At 42.6% G+C, this 18779-nt stretch overlaps 2 protein-coding genes across 6 annotated transcripts in view; one reads left to right on the top strand and one right to left on the bottom strand.

The window, feature by feature from the left end:
* ARV1 (ARV1 homolog, fatty acid homeostasis modulator) overlaps positions 1 to 10904 on the bottom strand; it is a 32101-nt gene extending 21197 nt beyond the window's left edge. For all 3 annotated transcript variants that reach the window (XR_014618304.1, XM_084284349.1, XM_084284348.1), the window contains exon 1: positions 10793 to 10904. Coding sequence is in view for 2 of the 3 variants with exons in the window: in XM_084284349.1 (XP_084140475.1) it covers positions 10793 to 10891 (99 nt within the window). In the remaining variant the exon portion in view is untranslated. The remainder of the gene's footprint in view (positions 1 to 10792) is intronic.
* Positions 10905 to 11071: 167 nt separating this feature from the next.
* TTC13 (tetratricopeptide repeat domain 13) overlaps positions 11072 to 18779 on the top strand; it is a 38363-nt gene continuing 30655 nt past the window's right edge. For all 3 annotated transcript variants that reach the window (XM_084283710.1, XM_084283709.1, XM_084283708.1), the window contains exons 1-4: positions 11072 to 11280; positions 13259 to 13353; positions 14627 to 14702; positions 17484 to 17554. In XM_084283710.1, the coding sequence (XP_084139836.1) occupies positions 11085 to 11280; positions 13259 to 13353; positions 14627 to 14702; positions 17484 to 17554 (438 nt within the window). In that variant the 5' untranslated portion in view covers positions 11072 to 11084. The remainder of the gene's footprint in view (positions 11281 to 13258; positions 13354 to 14626; positions 14703 to 17483; positions 17555 to 18779) is intronic.

The raw sequence follows: 18779 nt of genomic DNA, 5'->3' as shown, positions 1-18779 counted from the left end.
AGCATGAAGTTCATCCTGGCTCTCCTCCTGGTCACGGCTCTGGCCGTGGCTGTGTTCCAGGCATGTGGCCTTGGCCTCTGCGGCCACCACTGCTGGGAAAGGGTCAGGGTCAGCCGGAGCCTAGGCGCCAAGCACCAGGTCTCCAACTGGCCCTGCAGCCTCGGCCTTTCCAGCTGCCCCAGCTGGATCCGGCTCAGGCTGAACTCCGTGGACCCTTCAGAGGGCCCAAAGCTACGTCCCGTCGGCACCGAGCGCCAGCCCTCCGACCTGCCCTACCCCCTGCTCCACTTCTGGGAACACCTTGCCCTGGGCGGGAGGGTCTGGCTGCTGTGCACTCACTGGGACACCATCTGCTTCCTTGGCGTGGGGCTGCTTGCCCACAGCCTCTGGAGAAGAGCAAAGAGACGCCTCAGACAGGTGAGTGCTGGAGACGCCGCGTGCAGGAAAGGGCCAGCCTGTGGCGAGCCCCCACGGCTGCCCGGAGCAGTCCTACGAGGCTGGAAGCTCCAGAGGAAGCCGAGCCCAGCAGGACAATTCGCCACCTCGTGAGTCCTCGTCCCTGCCCTTCACTGTGCCGCTTCTCTTGTTGCTTCCAGGGCACGGGCCGGCGGGCCTCAGCTTCCTTTTGGACAGACCGCCGGGGAAAGGACGCTCTGGATGATGGCGCCTTGCTCTGCCGAATGGAGGCCAACGCTGCCATCATGGTGAGGTGCCTGAAGCGCCTCTACCAGCTCCGCCTGCAACAGCTTGGGCTGCCACGTCGGAGGAAGAAGGCGCAAAACAAGCACGGGAGAAGAACAGCCCCCGTGCGTCCCCTCCGCAAATTCATCTAGAGCGTGCGTCCCGTGTACCGGTGACAGGAAAGGCAGCGCGGCGAGTGAGTGCTGCTGGCCATGGGTTTGGGGAGGCTGATGCTCCAGGAGAAGGGGGTAGAGGGGCTCGGGACCCGTGGCTGGGGGTTGCCCCATAGGAGGAGCCCATGACCCAGGGAAAGGGGCGCGTGGCCCGGCCACCACCCACGGCCCTGTAAGATGGCAGTGGCCAGGGAATGCCCATGACCTGCTGGGGTAGCCCTTGGGCTTAGGAGAGGGTAGGCATCGCACTGGGAAAAGGGGCAGGTGGAAGGAAGTGCCTGGCTAATAATTGTGGCACAGCATTTTCAGCCACCTGACAGTCAATTCTCTTCAGATTGACAGCGAGCCGGTGAGGCAGGACACACCTCAGCCCTCCGAAGGCTCTCGCTGCGCTGAAGGCATTTCCCGTGACAACTGGATGCCAACATCGCCCTGAACACCTCCTCCCTGCGTGGGCACCACCGACAATGCCAGCTGTCCCCTGCTGGGCTGCCCACGCCCAGCCAGAACAACAGCCAGCGGGGACTCGCCATTCATCTCATGAGGACCTCTGAGGAGAAGTCTCCTTTTCCATCCTCCCTGAGGTGCCGCTGGGACCGCTGGCATCCCAAAGGACGTGGCTCTGCTTTGTTGCTCCACAGAAGACAGCAGGAGCACGCGTGTGCAGCAGAGCTGGCTGGGAGACTCTGGAAAATTTCTGTTGGTAGCAGACCACTTCTCCCAGCTCAATAAAGATCATCCCTACACAACCTGTGTCCGTCCTTTTGGTACCAAGGGGCTTGGGGCAGCAGCCACATGGGAGGCAGTGGGGCAAGTGAGGGCTGCTGGGTGTGGGTTGTAGAGAACACACCTGCAGAGGAATGAGGGAGCTGGGCCGGGAGAGAAGAGCTGTGAGGTGCCGCCCAGGCGCCCATGCCCCAGGAGGAGAGACCACATCCTGGCAGGGTGCCCGTGTCCCACTGAGGTTTCCTGGGGGTGCCCATGGCCCTGGGAGGTGGCAGTGGCTGGTGAGTGCCCAGGACCCCGAGAGTCATGGCCCTGGGGACTAATTCCAGACTAACTCCACTCCTACTTCACAACACTGTACATTTGGAGGCTCTGCACAGGGACCTGGAAAGTTTGGATCAATGGCAGAGGCCAAGGGGATGAGGTTCAACATGGCTAAGGGCTGGGTCCTCTGCTTTGGCCACAACAACCCCATGCAGTGCTACAGGCTTGGGACAGAGTGACTCGAAAGCTGAGCAGAGGACAAGGATCCAGGGGAGTTGGTAGATACTCATCTGAACATGAGCCGGCAGTGAGCCCAGGTAGCCAGAAAGACATCCAGCATGCCTGGCTTGTATCAGGAATGGTGTAGCCAGCAGGACCAGGGAGGTGATCGTCCCCCTGTGCTCTGCTCTGGTGAGGCCGCACCTCGAGTGCTGTGTTCAGCTTTGGGCCCCTCACTACAAGAAGGGCATTGAGGCCCTGGAGCGTGTTCAGAGAAGGGCTACGAAGCTGGTGAAGGGCCTGGAGCACAAGTCCTGTGAGGAGCGGCTGAGGGAACTGGGGGTGTTCAGTCTGGAGAAGAAGAGGCTCAGGGCAGACCTCATTGTTCTCTGCAACTGCCTGAAAGGAAGGTGTGAGGAGCTGGGGGCCGGCCTCTTCTCACAGATAACTAGTGACAGGACTAGAGGGAATGGCCTCAGGTTGCGCCAGGGGAGGTTTAGGTTTGAAATGAGGAACATTTCTTCTCAGAAAGAGCAGTCAGGCACTGGGTCGGGTTGCCCAGGGAGGTGGTGGCGTCATTGTCCCTGGGGGTGTTCAAGGAAGGGTTGGAGGTGGTGCCTGGGGACATGGTTTAGTGGGTGACATTGGTGGTAGGGAGATGGTTGGACCAGATGATCTTGAAGGGATTTTCCAACCCTAATAATACTATGGTCACAGCCACCACCACAGCTCAAACAAGGGCACTTGCAGAAGGCAGTGCACCTGTGGGCCGGCTTTCTCCTGCCACCGATCCTCCAGCCTCTCCTGAGCTAATCCCACTCCCCTAGGCCTAAATATCGGCTGCCATCCTCAGAGTACCAAAGTCACAGAAACGGTCCCTATTTCCATTTTAATCAGCGCACAGCTATGCATTGCCAACACAGAAATCTGCACAGCAGCTTTCTGAAATGCTGCCACAGTCAGAAAAATCAACATTAGACAACGTGAACCTACAGACAAACTCTCAGCAAAGAGCAAAAGGTTTCCGCCATTTTAGAGTATTCCCTGTGTCCAAAGCTAATTCTGATAAATATAAAGGCAAAGATATTATTGGAGAATTTGAGCAGGTAAAAATTCACTAGCAAATTGACTCAGAAGACCGATTTCCATATCTAGAAAAGCATCTGAACAAATGTTTCGTAAATCAAATAGACTGTCCGAGGAACATTGCTACCACTAATCAATGCTTCTTGGTCCAGCTCAAGAAAAACAACAACAAACTTATTTGGATCAGAAAAGAAAATACTATGTATAACAACAGTGCAGAACTCAAATATTAAAGTTAATTTAAAAATTAACTTAATTATCCAACCGTTGGAAGGGTCTAACATTAAAGTCAGAGTGATGGAAGAAAGGATGTAATTACCAGAAGACCACAGTTACAGCATTTAATAAAGAGAAAAATCTACCACAGAAGAAATTTTAATTATAATTAAAGGCAATGCCTTGCTTCATTTCCTTCTACAGGAAAATCATGAACACATTCATTTAGGCAGCTATTTACTTATGTCAAATCTCCGGGCTGATATAGCACAGGTAAACTCCAATTTTTTTGTAAGTTTATTCACACAAGCACTGGACAAGCACAAACAAAAGATTTTTCTTCAACACAGCATGTGTTGTAAAGGTTAAGGATGAAGGATATCCTCCATGCCCACAAATTCATAATGCTCTCCACTCTTTCTAGAACTGAACGTTTTTATACCAGGGCCCAAAACCTTTCTGAGAGGAGTAAAGAACCGTTTTTGCAAATGAAGGGGTCCTGGCCAAACACCCATCAAAACCCCTACGGCTAAAATCTACTGAGAAGTTTTCACTGATGGCTGAGAAGCATTTTAGATTATTAAAATATATCAGACCAACCCTCCAGGCAAAACAAACCATCTGGAAATTCTACCACAAACATACAGGGCGACTGCCACAAGTAGAGCATTAGCCTTGAGTATGGGGCTTCTCCTCCAGAGCTTCTGGCTGCCACAACCAAACAAATCTTCTGCAGCTGTAAGGATGATGCTTAATTCAGTATTTCAGCATACCACCACCAAACATTTAAGAATCCTATTTCCCTTGTGTTATTTTAATGGCAAAAAGAAAATCTGACATATCACAAAACCCAGCATCTTTCAAGGACATTTCACACGAAGACAGGAACCTACATTAATGTCTGCCTGTCTTTGTGAGTTAGACCAGAATCCTATTCTTAATGTACTCAATTTCTATTTGCATATTAACCATATAAAGGAAAAATCCTTTTTGCTTATCCAGCCATTGACCTAGCCAAAGTGAGTTTTTGGGAGATTCAGGGACTTGTGAGATCTTCGAAGCATCGCACTGAAGACTTGTATGTGTGCTGACACAGACTTACCAGACAAAATGAAGACATTTCTTATATCATGAGGACGTTACAGAGTAAGTAAAACCTCCAAAATCAAATTTTCTCTGTGCCTGGCTTTGCTTTTTTTTCTTTTTTCCTCCCCCCTTTTCCCGCTGTAATACTAAAACATCTGCCACTAACCTTAAACACCTAGCAAGGAAACTCGTGACTAGAGCCTGACTTCAGCAAAATCAATGCAAGCAAAGGTTAATGCAGTTCAAGTGCATGTATGTTTATCTTGACAGCTTTAGCTAGGTAAAATGATGTAACTTTATGAACATCGATAATCCCTAGCTCTTCTGCAGCAGATCAGCAGGAGCAGCTCAGCTATGCAGAACTGGTGGCAGGCCTCCTTCTAAGATTTCAGCCAGGCTGCTCAGAGTGAGCTAAAATACTGGTGCTCATGTCTAATTTCCGCTGTACAGCTGTAGACAACAGCCCATTCAGCATCTCCGGTGAAGTATATCTTTAACAAAACGGAGCTTTTTCAGCTTTCTTTGGTCTTTCTCAAATAAATGAATAATTTATCACAACCAGATCTAAACCTACTGAAAGGAGTATCTGGATTTCGGCATGTTTTTAAAACAGTTTCTAATTTCTTCCTTAAACATGCAATTGACGTCATAAACAGGACATAACTGGTATGTTTTCTTGAAAAAATAGATGACTTGGATTACAAGCTATTTTCAGGTTATGCTGCAGAAGAGACAGGTCAAATGTGCCACCGTTAATTTCACTTACAGATTTTCTTCTAAATTGCTACATTTCAGTTTATAGGAACGCTTGATACTAACACACTCAAGTCCAATAAATACTTCTATCCTCTAAAAAATGCTATTTTGAATGTATTTCAGTATTCCAATGAATTAAAATGAATATTAATTTATGAATTATTGACAGTATTTGAGTAGGTTTGTCTGTTACTTCAAAAAACAAATTTCTACTCTATGATAACTAGGCACATTTTTAAATCAAAGTATTTTATTTTAAAAAAGACATCTTTAAGATGCAAGCCTCTTCAAACACCAGTACAACCACGTTCTTCAGTTAAGCTTACAAAATGCTTTCTGATCAAAACAATCAGAAAAAAGATCAGAAAAGCAATATATATTTTAACAGCGAGTTTTATTAAATAAGAATAAAGTACTAAAATGCTAATTATTGCTGCATTTTTACCAGCCTTTTATAAAATTCTGTTCAAAAGGTGTACCTATTCTTTATTCATCAGAGATACTCAGCTGTGAACACAGTCCACAGATTTATGCAAAATAAACGATGGCATATAAATATTTGGGGAAGTACCTACTGTCACCGAAGGGCTATGTTCCTGAAGTATATGAACATACATTTTTAGAGTGCTCTCTCCAACATTAAAATATACTGGATTTTTAAGTAAAAGCATTTGAGAATGGGGCTGGAGAAGGAAAAAGCATTCTTCTTGAAGAGAGTCTAGAGCGTACTACAGAAAATAAATACATGTATTGAATAACCAGGCTCCACCCTAAATTAAAAACAACATGAATACTACACCACAGCAGGAATATATTTGCAAATCTGTGGATAATAGGAACACCAGTGCAACAGTTTCATTTTAGTATTGCTTTTTCTAGTGTTTAGAGTTTGGCAAAATGAAGCTACAATTTTTTGCTGGTCTACCCGTAGAGCAAATCTTACCATTTCCATGGGTTCAACATGAACACAGGTTCAGTTACATAGGTTCAAAGGGCAAAATAACATGCAGCCATTATTTTGAGATATTACCCTTAACCCTAGCAGCACCCTTAAACAATAAAACGTAATCAGCCGTGCTGCTTTCAGGAGTGGGTTCTTTATGAGGGATGCAGCTGTATTAATATGCCAAAAAATAAAACAGTTCAGTTTGAAATGCACTCCATTTCACAAAATTAAAATTAAATATATTTTAATAATATTTTTCCTAAACGAAACACATTGCAGCAGTGAATTGCTCTGCAGATTGAGTTATGTAAATACGGTACTTTATTTTCCAGGATGATCTTTTTACTCTTGGGAGATCCTTCACCTTACCACATAAATGCTTTGCATTTAGAGCATTTATAGTCTCTCTGCTTTGCTGCAATAAAAGAGCTTTTCAATTATTTTTTAATTGCAGAAAAGCTAAATGAAGTGTGCCCTGCTCAGGCAATTTGGCTTTCTTATTACAAAACACAAGGGGGATCCTGGCTGAACGCTATGCATTGCAATGGATAATTTATTTTCCTTTGTTAGGGTCTGAAGCTATTAACAATTTTGAAACTCTTTTTAAACAAAAAAGTGGTTTAAAATCAAATACAAAAAAAAAAAAGAGCTTTTCCTTCTGCTTTTGAATCAATCAAGTTCACTAATTCCCTTTTATATTCTTTCCACTTCAACTGCAGAATTTATCTGAGGTTAGCCCAATTGTTTTTTTTTTTTTTTTTTTCCTATAGCATTAATACTATAATGGCTACGTTATCAGAACAGTACTTTTGTTACTGCTGTTAACAGCTGGTTCAGAATATTATTAACTGAATATTCTGCTATGTTACTTACACATCATTTCAGTGTTAAGGATTTGAGTGTTAAAAATCATTTCTATAACGGAACACCTACACTTACTTTGACCATCACTTCTGGGTAAAAAATGGGAAAATGTCAGCAAGCTTACAGTGAAGGACTCACACCGGACTGATGAGTGACAGACACAGCAGCCACCAAACCTTACCTTCACTGGAGGCAATTCTCACACATCCACCCCGTCTGCCTCACTAATTATCACACTGAATCAAAAAAACACACTGAACAGGTTCTTGCTGAGGAGGTGAATTTCCTCAAAAAAATACTATCCATTTATAAATACCTCTAAGTCCTTTTTAAGGAGCAACAGCCCACCTATTCTTTGTAATGACATTTCCACAGCAAAATCCGTGCAAGATGAGAAAAAGGTTCATTCACTAAATGCAAATCTCAAGAATGAATGCACAGTCTCAGAGGTCTGGGGTTGGCTTCTGCTGAAACTAATACCAATTAAACAAATTAGATTTAAGAAAAAAAAAAGTTAGAATTTGAAAAATTTGTAGCAGTTGGCCACCCCACAGGACTTTTAACAAAAGACATGACTCCTCCATCCCAAATTTCATGGCACTAAGTGGAATTTTATGTTTGATAAAGGAAAAATGTTTCCTTAAGTTTTTCAGTAGCCTTTGCAAACTTATTTCCAGAGTACATATTAACACCTGTGAGGTCTGCTTGTCTGCATCAGAATTACACCATGGAGCTCTAAGAAACTTATTTTTTGTAAGAGCAATAGAAACTATTACTGGAACTAAGCTGAAGCAGTGCCATATTAGATCAAATTTCCTAAGCTGCACTCTATTATTGTGGCCTGGAAACAGATGAGCCGTAGTGGAAGCTTTTAGTATTTGCCTCTGGAAAAAAAAATCCATTCTTCTCTCGAGCATTAAGAATGGAATACAGAATTGTGGTATTTTGTGTGGATATACAAATTCAAATCTTCCACCTGAATATTAGTCCCAGATCATGTTAAACACACCTTAAAAATAAATGTAGGGCTAGATGGAAGATCATGTTTGGAGAACTCAACTTCTTCAACCTCAAGATGATGTTATAATGGTGCTGCATGACAGGACCATTCTGACAATGGCAAAGACCTTCTAGGTGCTGATTTATTAGCTCATCAAGGAGCACTTTAAAATAGGATTGGAGCAAGTTCATAGGGTCAATATAGAATAGTGATAGCTGTGACAATGTTCTACATGCTCCTAATTTTCTGGAGATAAAAACTAAGTAGATGAGCCTATTACACTTTATATTATTTTAATATGAAACAGATAGTTTGTATTTTCTTTTACGTGTCACTATTTCAAGGACTACTTGAAAATGGGAATGAGATACAAGTATCCCACTGCTGTTTAACAAAAAAAAATATTTGGATAATGTCCATTGTTTTCACTTTGAGTATGATTATACAGTCTTTTCCAGGTAGGTATTCTTCATTTTTTGGTTCTTTATGCCATAAAGGACTAGCAGTCTAACTCCATGCTCTGATTTCACAAAGGATGTTCTCAGGTCAAGTGAATACGCCTTCTGGTCTCACCTTAGTCCTCCAAAATTTCTGAAATACATTCAGATTTTCATGACAGTTCCCACTGTAATTTAGGGTCTACATTCCAAGCTATATAAATGTCTGATCTAAATGATATTTCATTCTGGTAAGCAGGATCTTTGTATTTTTTGAAGTGCAGAAAATTCTACTGATTACAATTTTCAGGGTAATGACAAACTCACTCTAACACTGCTCTTGAATTTCGTGAAGGGTATCAAGTGACATTCTGTGCTTGGATAGTTCTTGTCAACAGCACGATGCTGAATGTTACTGCGGTGACAAGAACGTTCTTCCAGATTAAAGGGCAGAAATGAAACAAGAATTGCCCTGTTATTTTTATAATTGCCATGAGTTCTTGATAGCTGAAGATGACAACAGTGCTTTCCTGCAATACATACATAAAGCTGAATTTAGATCAGCTCACTTCAAGGAGCCTTTTGATCTTAACAATTTTCTAACATTCTGATCTCCACTCGATAAACTGTGAGGCGACGTGCTTCTTACCGCCTGTTCCTCACATGGCCTGCTCCTCCTCTCAGCCCATCCTGGGTGGCCAGAAATGGAGACAAAGGATTAGAGATTATGTGATAACACCAAGTAAGGGCCACTAGGACTAAAACAAATCAAACCATGACAACCCACAACATAGGTGCAGGAAAATGATTGACAGGAATAAGAGAAGAATGCTACACATCTGGACCTGTATGGAGAAAGGTAGACTCAATTCCAATTCATTAGGACAGTGTGGTTCGTTTATTCTTTCTTTTACACTGTTCTTTGTTCTTTCAAACAGTTCTGCATTCGTGATGAACACAGCAACTGCGACTTTTGACTGACCTTAATGGGATGCCAGAGCTCCAAGAGAACAGGGTTCTCTGTCATCAAATGGTTAAATGCTAAATGTTAAATGCTAAGAGGAGCGAGTGCCATCTACTGGATCCCGGTTTCCCTTAGAGATTATCACAGCCAAATAAAAACTGTAATTGATAACACGGGTTCACAAGATGTACTAAGTCTCATGGGATATGGCTGCAGGCATAAACATTACACTTGTCCCTTCGCATCCAACTTGTCCTTGATTCCAAAGACGAGTTTGAAGCTCCAAAGTAAACTGAAGGATTGATATATAATATTAATGCTAAGAAGTGACTAAAAATCTGTCTTTCCCTGCAGTGTACAAGCCTACAGCCAGCAGAAGCCAATTTCTATTACCTAGTTTGTCTTCCACCTCAGAAAAACTGTTGCTCTCTCCAGTTTTTGATCAGTCTGTAGAGGTTTTTGTGTATGTTTTTAGCTATTTTATGTTCTACAGTAACAACCCATTTTAACATTTTGATCTTTTACTATCTATCCAAATACAAATCAGCCACAGATCTCTACAAAATGTGTGCTTCCAATCTCTATTTCTGATTTAAGAAACGCTTGAATGACCCCAGATTTTACAGGTGTACAGGAATTTCAGCACAAACCTGGCCACAGCCTCACAGTTAGCCAACTCACCCAACTTCTTGCAGTGCTCTCCGAGTGCCAAGGGCTGCGTAAGCAGGTGAGATGAACACAAACGAGGCCTGAACAGCACACAACTAATTTAAGCTTTACTAGAGGGTATTATGTGATGTGTAAACGTGCCAGGTTCCCAGAGTTTATAAGGAGAAGTATAGCATATTGTGAAAAATGCGGATAATTGGCTTAGTGAAGATGTATATTAATAAATCCCTCCGTGGCAGATCTTCTCCCCCACGTTAAAATATAGGGTGCTAGGTCGCTCAGCTTTTCCACACGCTACCAAAAAAGAAAACAAAGGAAAAAAAAAAAAAAGAAAAATGAAGAACATAAAAAGAGAAAAAAAAAAAAGAAAAAAGAAAGAAAGAAAAAAGGAAAAAAAAGGAAAAAAAAAGAAAAAAAAAAGAAAAGAAAAAAAATAAAAAAAAAAAAGAAAAAAAAAGAAGAAAAAGAAAAAAAAAAAGAAAAAATCACCCCAAAACCCAACCCACCTCAGAACTACCCCCTGGAGGAGAACCTACCCAAATGTCACCAAACCTTGACAGGAGTAACTCGGAACGATCCGAAGGCCCCGGTTAAAGCACCAAGAGCTTGTTTATTACTTCCCCGTGCGATCTCCAGGGGAAGGCAGAGCCGTGCAGCCGGGACGAGGCGGCTGAGCCTCCCCCCCCCCCGCACCCCGGTACTCACGCAGAGGGCGATGCGGAGCACCCCGCGCTGGTAGTCCCGGTACAGCTCCTCCGCGCCGCCGCTGCACTCCACGCAGCGGTACGCGCCCGGCTCCGCCATGGCGCCCGCAGCGCCTCCCTTCCGCCTTCGGAGGCGGTGCGGGGACCGGCCCGCCTCGCGGGGCGTGCCGGGAGTTGTAGTTCGCCGCTCCTCTCCCCGGGGAGACCAGCGTGGGGGCCGGACTCCGTATCCCAGGAGGCTCCGCGGCGGCGCCCTCCTCCCTGCCCGTCCCTCGGCGTCCCCCCCTGCGAACATGGCACCTGCCGGCGGCGGCGGCCGCGGGGCCGCCCGGGGGCTGCGGGCGGCGCTGGCGGTGGCGGCGGCGCTGGTGCGGGCCGCGCTGTCGCTGAGCGAGCGCTACCCGGCCGTGTCCCTGCTCAAGCAGGAGCTGCACCGGCAGCGCCAGGGCCCGGCGGCGGAGTGGGCAGAGCAGTACGCGGCCGAGTGCGGTGAGACGGGACGGGGACGGGGACGGGGACGGGGATGGGAGCGGCAGCGGGCCGGGGAGGGGGAGCCCCGGGGTCGCTCAGGGCCGAGGGGGATCGGGGGGTTCGCAAAGCCGTGATCCGCGGCTGGCTGCGAGGGCCGGGCAGACTTTCACCCGGCGCCGAGATCAATAAAAGCTGCGCAATGTGGTGGGGAGGGCTGGCGGAGAGCCCTGTGGCTGGGGGGGTACGGGGTGCTATGAGACAGCCTTTAATTTAATATATGGATATACACGCTCACCCTACTTGCCCTAAAACAGCAGCGCAGCACTCCGCTCCTTGCTATTTAAATCTTGTGGCCAAGCGAGTCGCCCGCTGGAGGAGTCCCTGAAGCTCCCAGCTCCTTGGGCAGCTCTCCCAGGAGCCGTGGCTCTCGCTGTCTCCAGGCGTTCCTCTTGCTGCCTGCCGCCAGCTCCAGGAGTGTCTCTGCTGATCCCGCTGAAAGCTGCTAACAAAGCAGGGTGATACAGGCTTGAGTGTATCTAACCTGTAGACAAAGACAGCTCCACTCCTCCTGTATGCACAGCATCTTAATTGCCCCGAGAATTGCAGAGGTGAAGGGGTGCTTTGCCCCCTCTGCCTTGCACCAGGTAGGCTGTTACCATGCCCTGCCACCTTGTTCAAAAACTTGTTCATTAAATTTTAACTGCTATGCAGAAAAGGATTCTGGAGTTAGCAGGTCCTGCCAGCATCTCTTTATTTTGACACGTGAAGCCAGATGTGCTCAGTGAGCCTACGCTGAATTCCCCATCACTGACTTAAGAGCACCAGCACAGAACAAATAACCTATTGATGATGCTGCCCGTGGCACGGGAGAGAAACATTTTGGCCAGCATAAAGAACAGGGCGGTGCTGAAACCTCTCCCCGGCAATGATTTTTCTGGGAGCTGTGTGTGGTGAGCCACTGTTCTTACAGGACTTTGTGACTTCAGACTTTCACCTTCTGCTTTTCACTAGCCCTGCTTATGTTGTAAAACTTCTCCCACCCAGTTATCATTTATGGCTCAGCTTAGTTCCAAGTTTCTGTTTACAGCAAATGGTTTTAGATACTCTTTGACTTCCTTACAAGAAGGCTGTTTCATTTTGTTTTTCCCCTGCACTTGAGCGAAATGGGGAGTTAGCTAACTGCAGGCCTTATGTCATCAAACTACAAGAATAGCACTGCCTGCCAAACTTAATGAGAATGCACGTACACCCTCCTCCCCCCTTTCAAATTTAGCATCAAGCTTATTTCCACTCTTGTTTGTAAATAAAATACCTGGTATTTGTGATATGGAATCAAGGAAGTAATACTGTTGCTTTTTCTTGTTTGCTTTTGCGGTGTTTCAAATTGATAGAAGCTGTAGGATCTGAAGATTGGAAAGCTAACAGCTCTGTTAGGCTAGTAGTCAAAGCACCATGTAGGTGAGATAGTGACTCCTATGGTCAGTATAGGGGCTTTTTGTTTGTTTGTTTTTGCTGTTTATTTACTTTGTTAATCTTTTTCTTTGCTGTCCTAACAAGCTGTGTATCATTCCTAGATTTGAATGTAATATTATCCTTAGTAATATACCTGTGACGGTAGTCAGTTATGGTTTGCCATGTTCTCTCTACTTTCTGCAGTCTTTGTTAGCTCTGTGTCCTGGACTTCCAGCAGCAACTCTTTGCTCACCTCCATGTGATCCCTTCCATTAATTTTCTTCTGCAGGTTTGGAATGATGATTTGGTCTTCAATTTGTTGGGCAAGAAAACAGGATCACAGTGCTAGCTGGGGACAGACCTACCCCATTTTTTTCCCTTTCTTGATTCCAGTTTCCCTCCCCCTTTTATTACTCCCCTGCTCTTTTTTTGGGGGGGAAGCTAAGATAAACATGAGGAAGCGTGGGATGTGTTGGCAGAGCATGTGTGTGACTTCTTGAATTCCTAAAGGTATTAATTTTCTCTTTTTTTTTTTTTTCCCTAGACTCATCGTTTTTGCACTTCCGTGAATCAGATTGTGACATAAGAGGGACTTCATCTTGCGAGTCTGTGCTTTCTCTCAACACAGAAAAAATTCTGGTAAGCTGCTAAGAGTATAATGTACAAAACAGTTTTTAGTAGATTGAAGTGACACCACTTTAATTCCAACTGGTTATGCAGTTAATTTTCAGCAAATAACTATAAATAGAATCTATTAATTAGCAGCCACAGGTCCCCAAAGGGCTTAAGTACAAATGAACTAAAGTTGCTCATGAAGGAATGGCTTCGTAGTACTCCAGCATGAGTTTTTAGGGCTGTCAGCAGTATAAACCATTGAAGCTTTCTTTTCACTATAGGAACAGAGCAAAAAGTGTATAATGGGTTTGGGAAGGTTACTGTTGCACTCGTAGGTGGTTGAAATATCTTTGTCATGGGTGCAAGTGATGGGACTTCTTTTGACTGAACAAGACAAAAATAAAAACCAAAACCAGAAGGCAGGAAGACAAAGCACAGTCCTCTCAGTAGAGGAAATGAAGTTAAAAATCTCATCTGAAGCTTAAAGTGTTAAGCTGTTTTCTGCAAAGTTAAAGATGTACAGATGTGCAGTTCAAAAGAAGAGAACTGAGCAGTGAGAGAAGTTAGTTTTTCCATTCTTACTTCCAGTTTGAAAGGTTTACTGAATGAGAGTTTTGCGTTTTTCTAATGTGTGTTGCTCTGCTAGGCTTATAGCTATCTTTGGAAAAAACTTATGAAAACGAACAGGGTAGAGTATGTCAGTAAATGGGGGGCTGTCTCAGGCAAAATCAGTTTGTGCAGATAAGATTTGTGTTCCCAAAATAGTTTAGGCTTTGCTAAGCCTGTTGTAGTCTCAGCTGTAACCAATTGAAAGTTCTTAGGACAGCCTTTTTTTCTTTAGCATGGCACTACTAAGTTAAACTTGTCTTTATTGCTGGAGCTATGCTTTTTTGGTATTTCATTTTTTGTTTTACTCTTCTGTAGTACTCTTCCCTTTGTAGGAGACAAAGGAATAGTTGATGGGGTAAAAACTGAAACTTTCCTATGAAGTAACATATGTGTTAAACTTCTAAAACTTCACGTTAGACAGGTGTAATGTATAAACAGCAACCACTCCTGGAATACTGTCAATGTTCTTTCATTTGAAACCTTTAGTTAGCCTTTTGTTAGAGAGGATAGTGGCAGTATCTGACTGAAAAACATTTTTTTTTTCCCTGTGAAAGACTAGGATTGAATTTGTTTTCAATTAGAGCAATCACAGTAGTCTTAACGCTTTGATTTAAAGCATTCTCTGTTAAAGTTCTGTTAAATTCTTTGTCGCTGTTTGCTAAACACTACAAACCATGATGTTTTACAGAGTCAAGCGAAGTCACTTGCAGAGCAGAAAAGATTTCCATTTGCTACTGATAATGACAGCACAAATGAAGAACTGGGTAAGGTGTCTTATATGAGGTTTGTTTGTGCAGGTGAAGTACATGCTGAGTAGTAGTACTGAATGCTTTGAAACTAAACTATTGATTCCTATGTGATACATTAATTTAAAAACTATCCTAAAAAGCCCAGTTCATTTTCAATGGTTACGCAAAGAGAAAACAGATATGTTTTCCTAAAAATCCTCTCTGCTATGCTCACTGGAATTCTTCCCTGAGTCTGCTTAAGCAGGTGTTCAGAAATCATTGTGATTAAATCCTATTAAACAGTCTCAACTACTTTCTGCTTCCCTTTTCTGTCACTATTGATGGCTAAAACTATTCAGGCATCCAGAAAAATATCAGTGGGATGTGCTTTCTGAAAAGTATAGGTCTTGGACCTGTTTTGTGCTCTTCACACACTCTTTTCATCAGTGCTTACAGGCAGTAAGAAGGCTTTCTGAGTTTCTGTCCTTCTGCAGTCCACTACTTGTTGATGTTTTTTCAAAGCACTCTTGGGGCAGAAGATGGAGGCATTTCAAATAAAGCGACAAGAAATCCTTTTCTCAAAAGCTTTGAGGAAGAAGTTAGTTGCACTGCTTCTCCAAAATGGTATCCTGTGAAGGAAGCAGTGGGCACTACGAGGCAGCAAAGAGATTGGTGAGAATGTGTTTCAAGGAAGACAGCGAAGGGTCTTTTGTATAAGAGCAAAGAGAGTCTTTCCTCATAATTTGTGTAACAAAGTAAAAACAATTGGGTAGTTATTTGTTGATGTAACTTCTGCCTTCAAGGATTTATCCAGCAAAAGTTAAGGATTTAATCTTTCCTATTGCTAGCATACCTAACCATGTTTCCAGAATCTTTTAGGGAATGCTGAACTTCCAACCAGCAGAAAATATTTGATGCTTTAATATCTGCACTGTAGACTCTGAAGAGTATGCCAAAGGGTCCCTATTATCATGTTTTGCCTGTAGGCTGACATCTAGCTACCCACTTTATTTTAAGTATGTCCTGCTGTGAGGAGCCTGGGTCCCTCTTGTTTCTGTGCTACTGCTTATAACTGTCTGAGGAAAAGTAGCATGGAATGTATCTTGCATTCTGAAGAAACTTAGTATGCAGATACTTGGACAAATGGATCATTGTTAACCCTTGTATGTCATTATGAAAAATCTACTTGTAATGTTTCTAGTACTTGAAGATTAATTGGAAAGCTGGAATTGAAAATGCTGATATTCTGTCAGCTACTGTCAATCACTTGCCATAGCTTTACAGACATGGTCTACAGCCTCATGTGTTTTGCCAAGAGTCTTGAGTGAAGATAAAACTGAAACTCATTATCAGCAAGACAAGTAGTTTCCATTTTCTTGCTTCCTCAGCTTTTTTGTTTAATGCTAGCATGTTTGAATTCATCTTCTTTTTATTTGCTGGTTGTTCTGTGTGCGGGGATTGGAACCATAAAGATGATACCAAGAAACCTGTAGGCTTGGAGGATAGTGAAATGACAAAAACTCAACAGCTCTTCAAACTGTCCTTGATTTTTCCTGTTTTCTTTCAGTTGGTGGCTATGCTATGTGTCTGCACAGAGTGAACCTTTTTATGTATTGAGGAAAAAGCTTATATTGCACATGCACTTCCTTCTGTGTAAAATAAATGCTCCAAGAATTAAGGAGTCTCTGGGTTAAACACATTTCTCACTTCTTTCACTTATCTTTTTTCTTCCTTTAATGAACAGAGTTTAGTGACACTGCCTGAAGATTGTGGCCTGCCTGAAAAATCTCTGTGTCTTATAAAAATATTTGTGTTCTAATTGGCTTTATTTGTCTGTTTATGTTTGAGTAAATAATTAAGCTGATAGACCTCATCCATTCTGCTTGGATGACTGCTAAAACTCAGTATAAGAGTGAGGAAAAGTAAAATTCCAGTGCCCAGTTCTGCTCTCAGCTGTTCATGTGAACTGCTGGGGGAAATGTTTTTTTTTACCTTTCATAGCTCTAGTTTGCAAGATGCTTGCTTTTTGTGGGCAGCGTGGGCAGATCTTAGTCCAGAGCTAAGACCGGTGAAAGATTGTTTCATTAAGCATGTTGTAGGTATTCAGCTGTCAAAACTGAACTTCAGTCGCATAAGCACAACCACAGCTTTTCAGTCTTGTGACTTGACTATTTTTGTATCCTGTGAAGATTACAGGAACATGTTACTAAAAACAGTGGTCTGTTTCTTTTTCAAATACTTAGCTTCTGCTCCAAAGGCAGGGTACAAGAACTTTAAAACTTTTTGTGTTTTAAAATGGGTAAGGATTCTGTGTTTTTCAATCTCAGTTTTATAAACAACAGAGTCACTTTTGTTTTTCTAGGTACTTCAAGTGAACGAAAAAAATGTGAGCTATTAAAGTTTAGCAAAATGTATGCAAAGAAATAAAATCAGATGCTTTCTAATAGGAGTATCAAAAAACTATCAGTGTTAGCCAAGCGCACTTACAGTTGAGAGTTCACATAGGGCTACCAAATAGGGTCGTGGTACCTTTCTAACATGAACTCTTTCTTAAACTGCTTGCAAAAAAAGAGAGGGGTGAGGGACAAAACCCAAAATCAGGTGAGCATAATCCAAACTGAAATAATTAACAAAGGGTAGGTAATGGTTGAAGAAGGCAATTTCAGTGGCAGTTTAGAAAACAATTGACCAACTAATATAAGTTCCTAGAATGTACATTATGTATATTCCTGTAAATGCAACCAAATTGTAAAACGTATGTGTGAAGGAAGCCAGCTGTTTTTTGATGTTTTACTTACGCTTGTAATTTCTTGTTAGCAATTGCTTACGTGTTGATTGGCAACGGCCTGTATGATGAAGCCATACGACAATTTTCAACAATGCTTCAGGTAAGCTTTCTTTTTGGACTCCTCAAGCTAAATGTAGTATTTAAGGGAAAAAAAGAAAAAAAAAAAAAAAAAACAAACACATCACTTTATGAAATTATCCGATCTAACCTATGGCTTTTACTAAACCATATTGAATTAAGGGTTTAAAAATGAGAATAACAGCTCTGATATTTATTTTTTGTCCAAGCATAAGCATGCTCTTAAAGTCAGGTGATTCACATCTTGGTTAGCTGGTGAGTATTTTTCTCATCTGTACGAATAATTTTTTTATGATGTTTTGATTTAAAAAAGCATCTTCAGAAACCGATTTGTGCAAGATTGAAGTTCCTTTAATTCCTGTCTTAGTGTGTAGACTGAGATCATTTAATTTTGCTGTGTATGGGAGGAGACGGGCTGCAGTTAGGATGCTCCTAGTAACATCAGGAGAAAACAGAGCGAGGTCGCTTACTGCTAGTGTCAAGTTCCACCTTGCATTCTTAGTGATAATACTTTTGTATGATGGATTTATCCTTCTTCAGTGGTAAACATGTGATGAGTTTGTAAGTAAAACTTAGCTAATACTTCAGGATATTTGTTTCTGATCAAGGTAAAGACTTCAGAATCTTCTATGAACCTGGGTAACCACTTTTGAAACAACAACAACAAAAACAAACACAACAACAACAAAACCAACAAATAAACAAAAAAAAAATACCTAAAGCTGATATCAAAATACTGTGTTTATATGGCCAAGAACCTGTGACTATGAGAAGTATGTGCCTTCTTTTTTTCTAAACTGGTTGTAGTGCACAAATGGAAGTAGTAAAGTAGTACTGCAAGTATCATGCATGTTCTGACTCAGGTAGCATATGGCTCATACTTTGATTGAAAGTATAATAACAAAACTATTATAAATAATAGTTTTTATTAAAAATAATAACAACATTATTATAGGGAACTTATCAGAGGACAAACAAGCTACGAATCAGAACTTTTTCCAGTTATTTAGAGATCTGTCATTGGTATGCTTCTAATGTAAGGAATGATTTAACTTTTCTAATGAAAAATCCTGCTTCTAAAAATTAAGTTATAAAGCTCTTCCTGCCTTCTCTTGAGTAAGAAGGTAAAATAGAAGGTGAAGATAAGTGAGATATCTCAACTATAGAAAGTTACTGTGAAAAGTGTGCATGTAATAGAGCAGATTTGTAATGCACACACTTCAGCTGAAATCATGATATCATGATTA

This window comes from Netta rufina (assembly GCF_964035555.1).
Source record: "Netta rufina genome assembly, chromosome: 3".
NCBI classification, from domain to species: Eukaryota; Metazoa; Chordata; class Aves; order Anseriformes; family Anatidae; genus Netta; species Netta rufina.
This window is presented reverse-complemented; position numbering and strand designations above follow the sequence as displayed.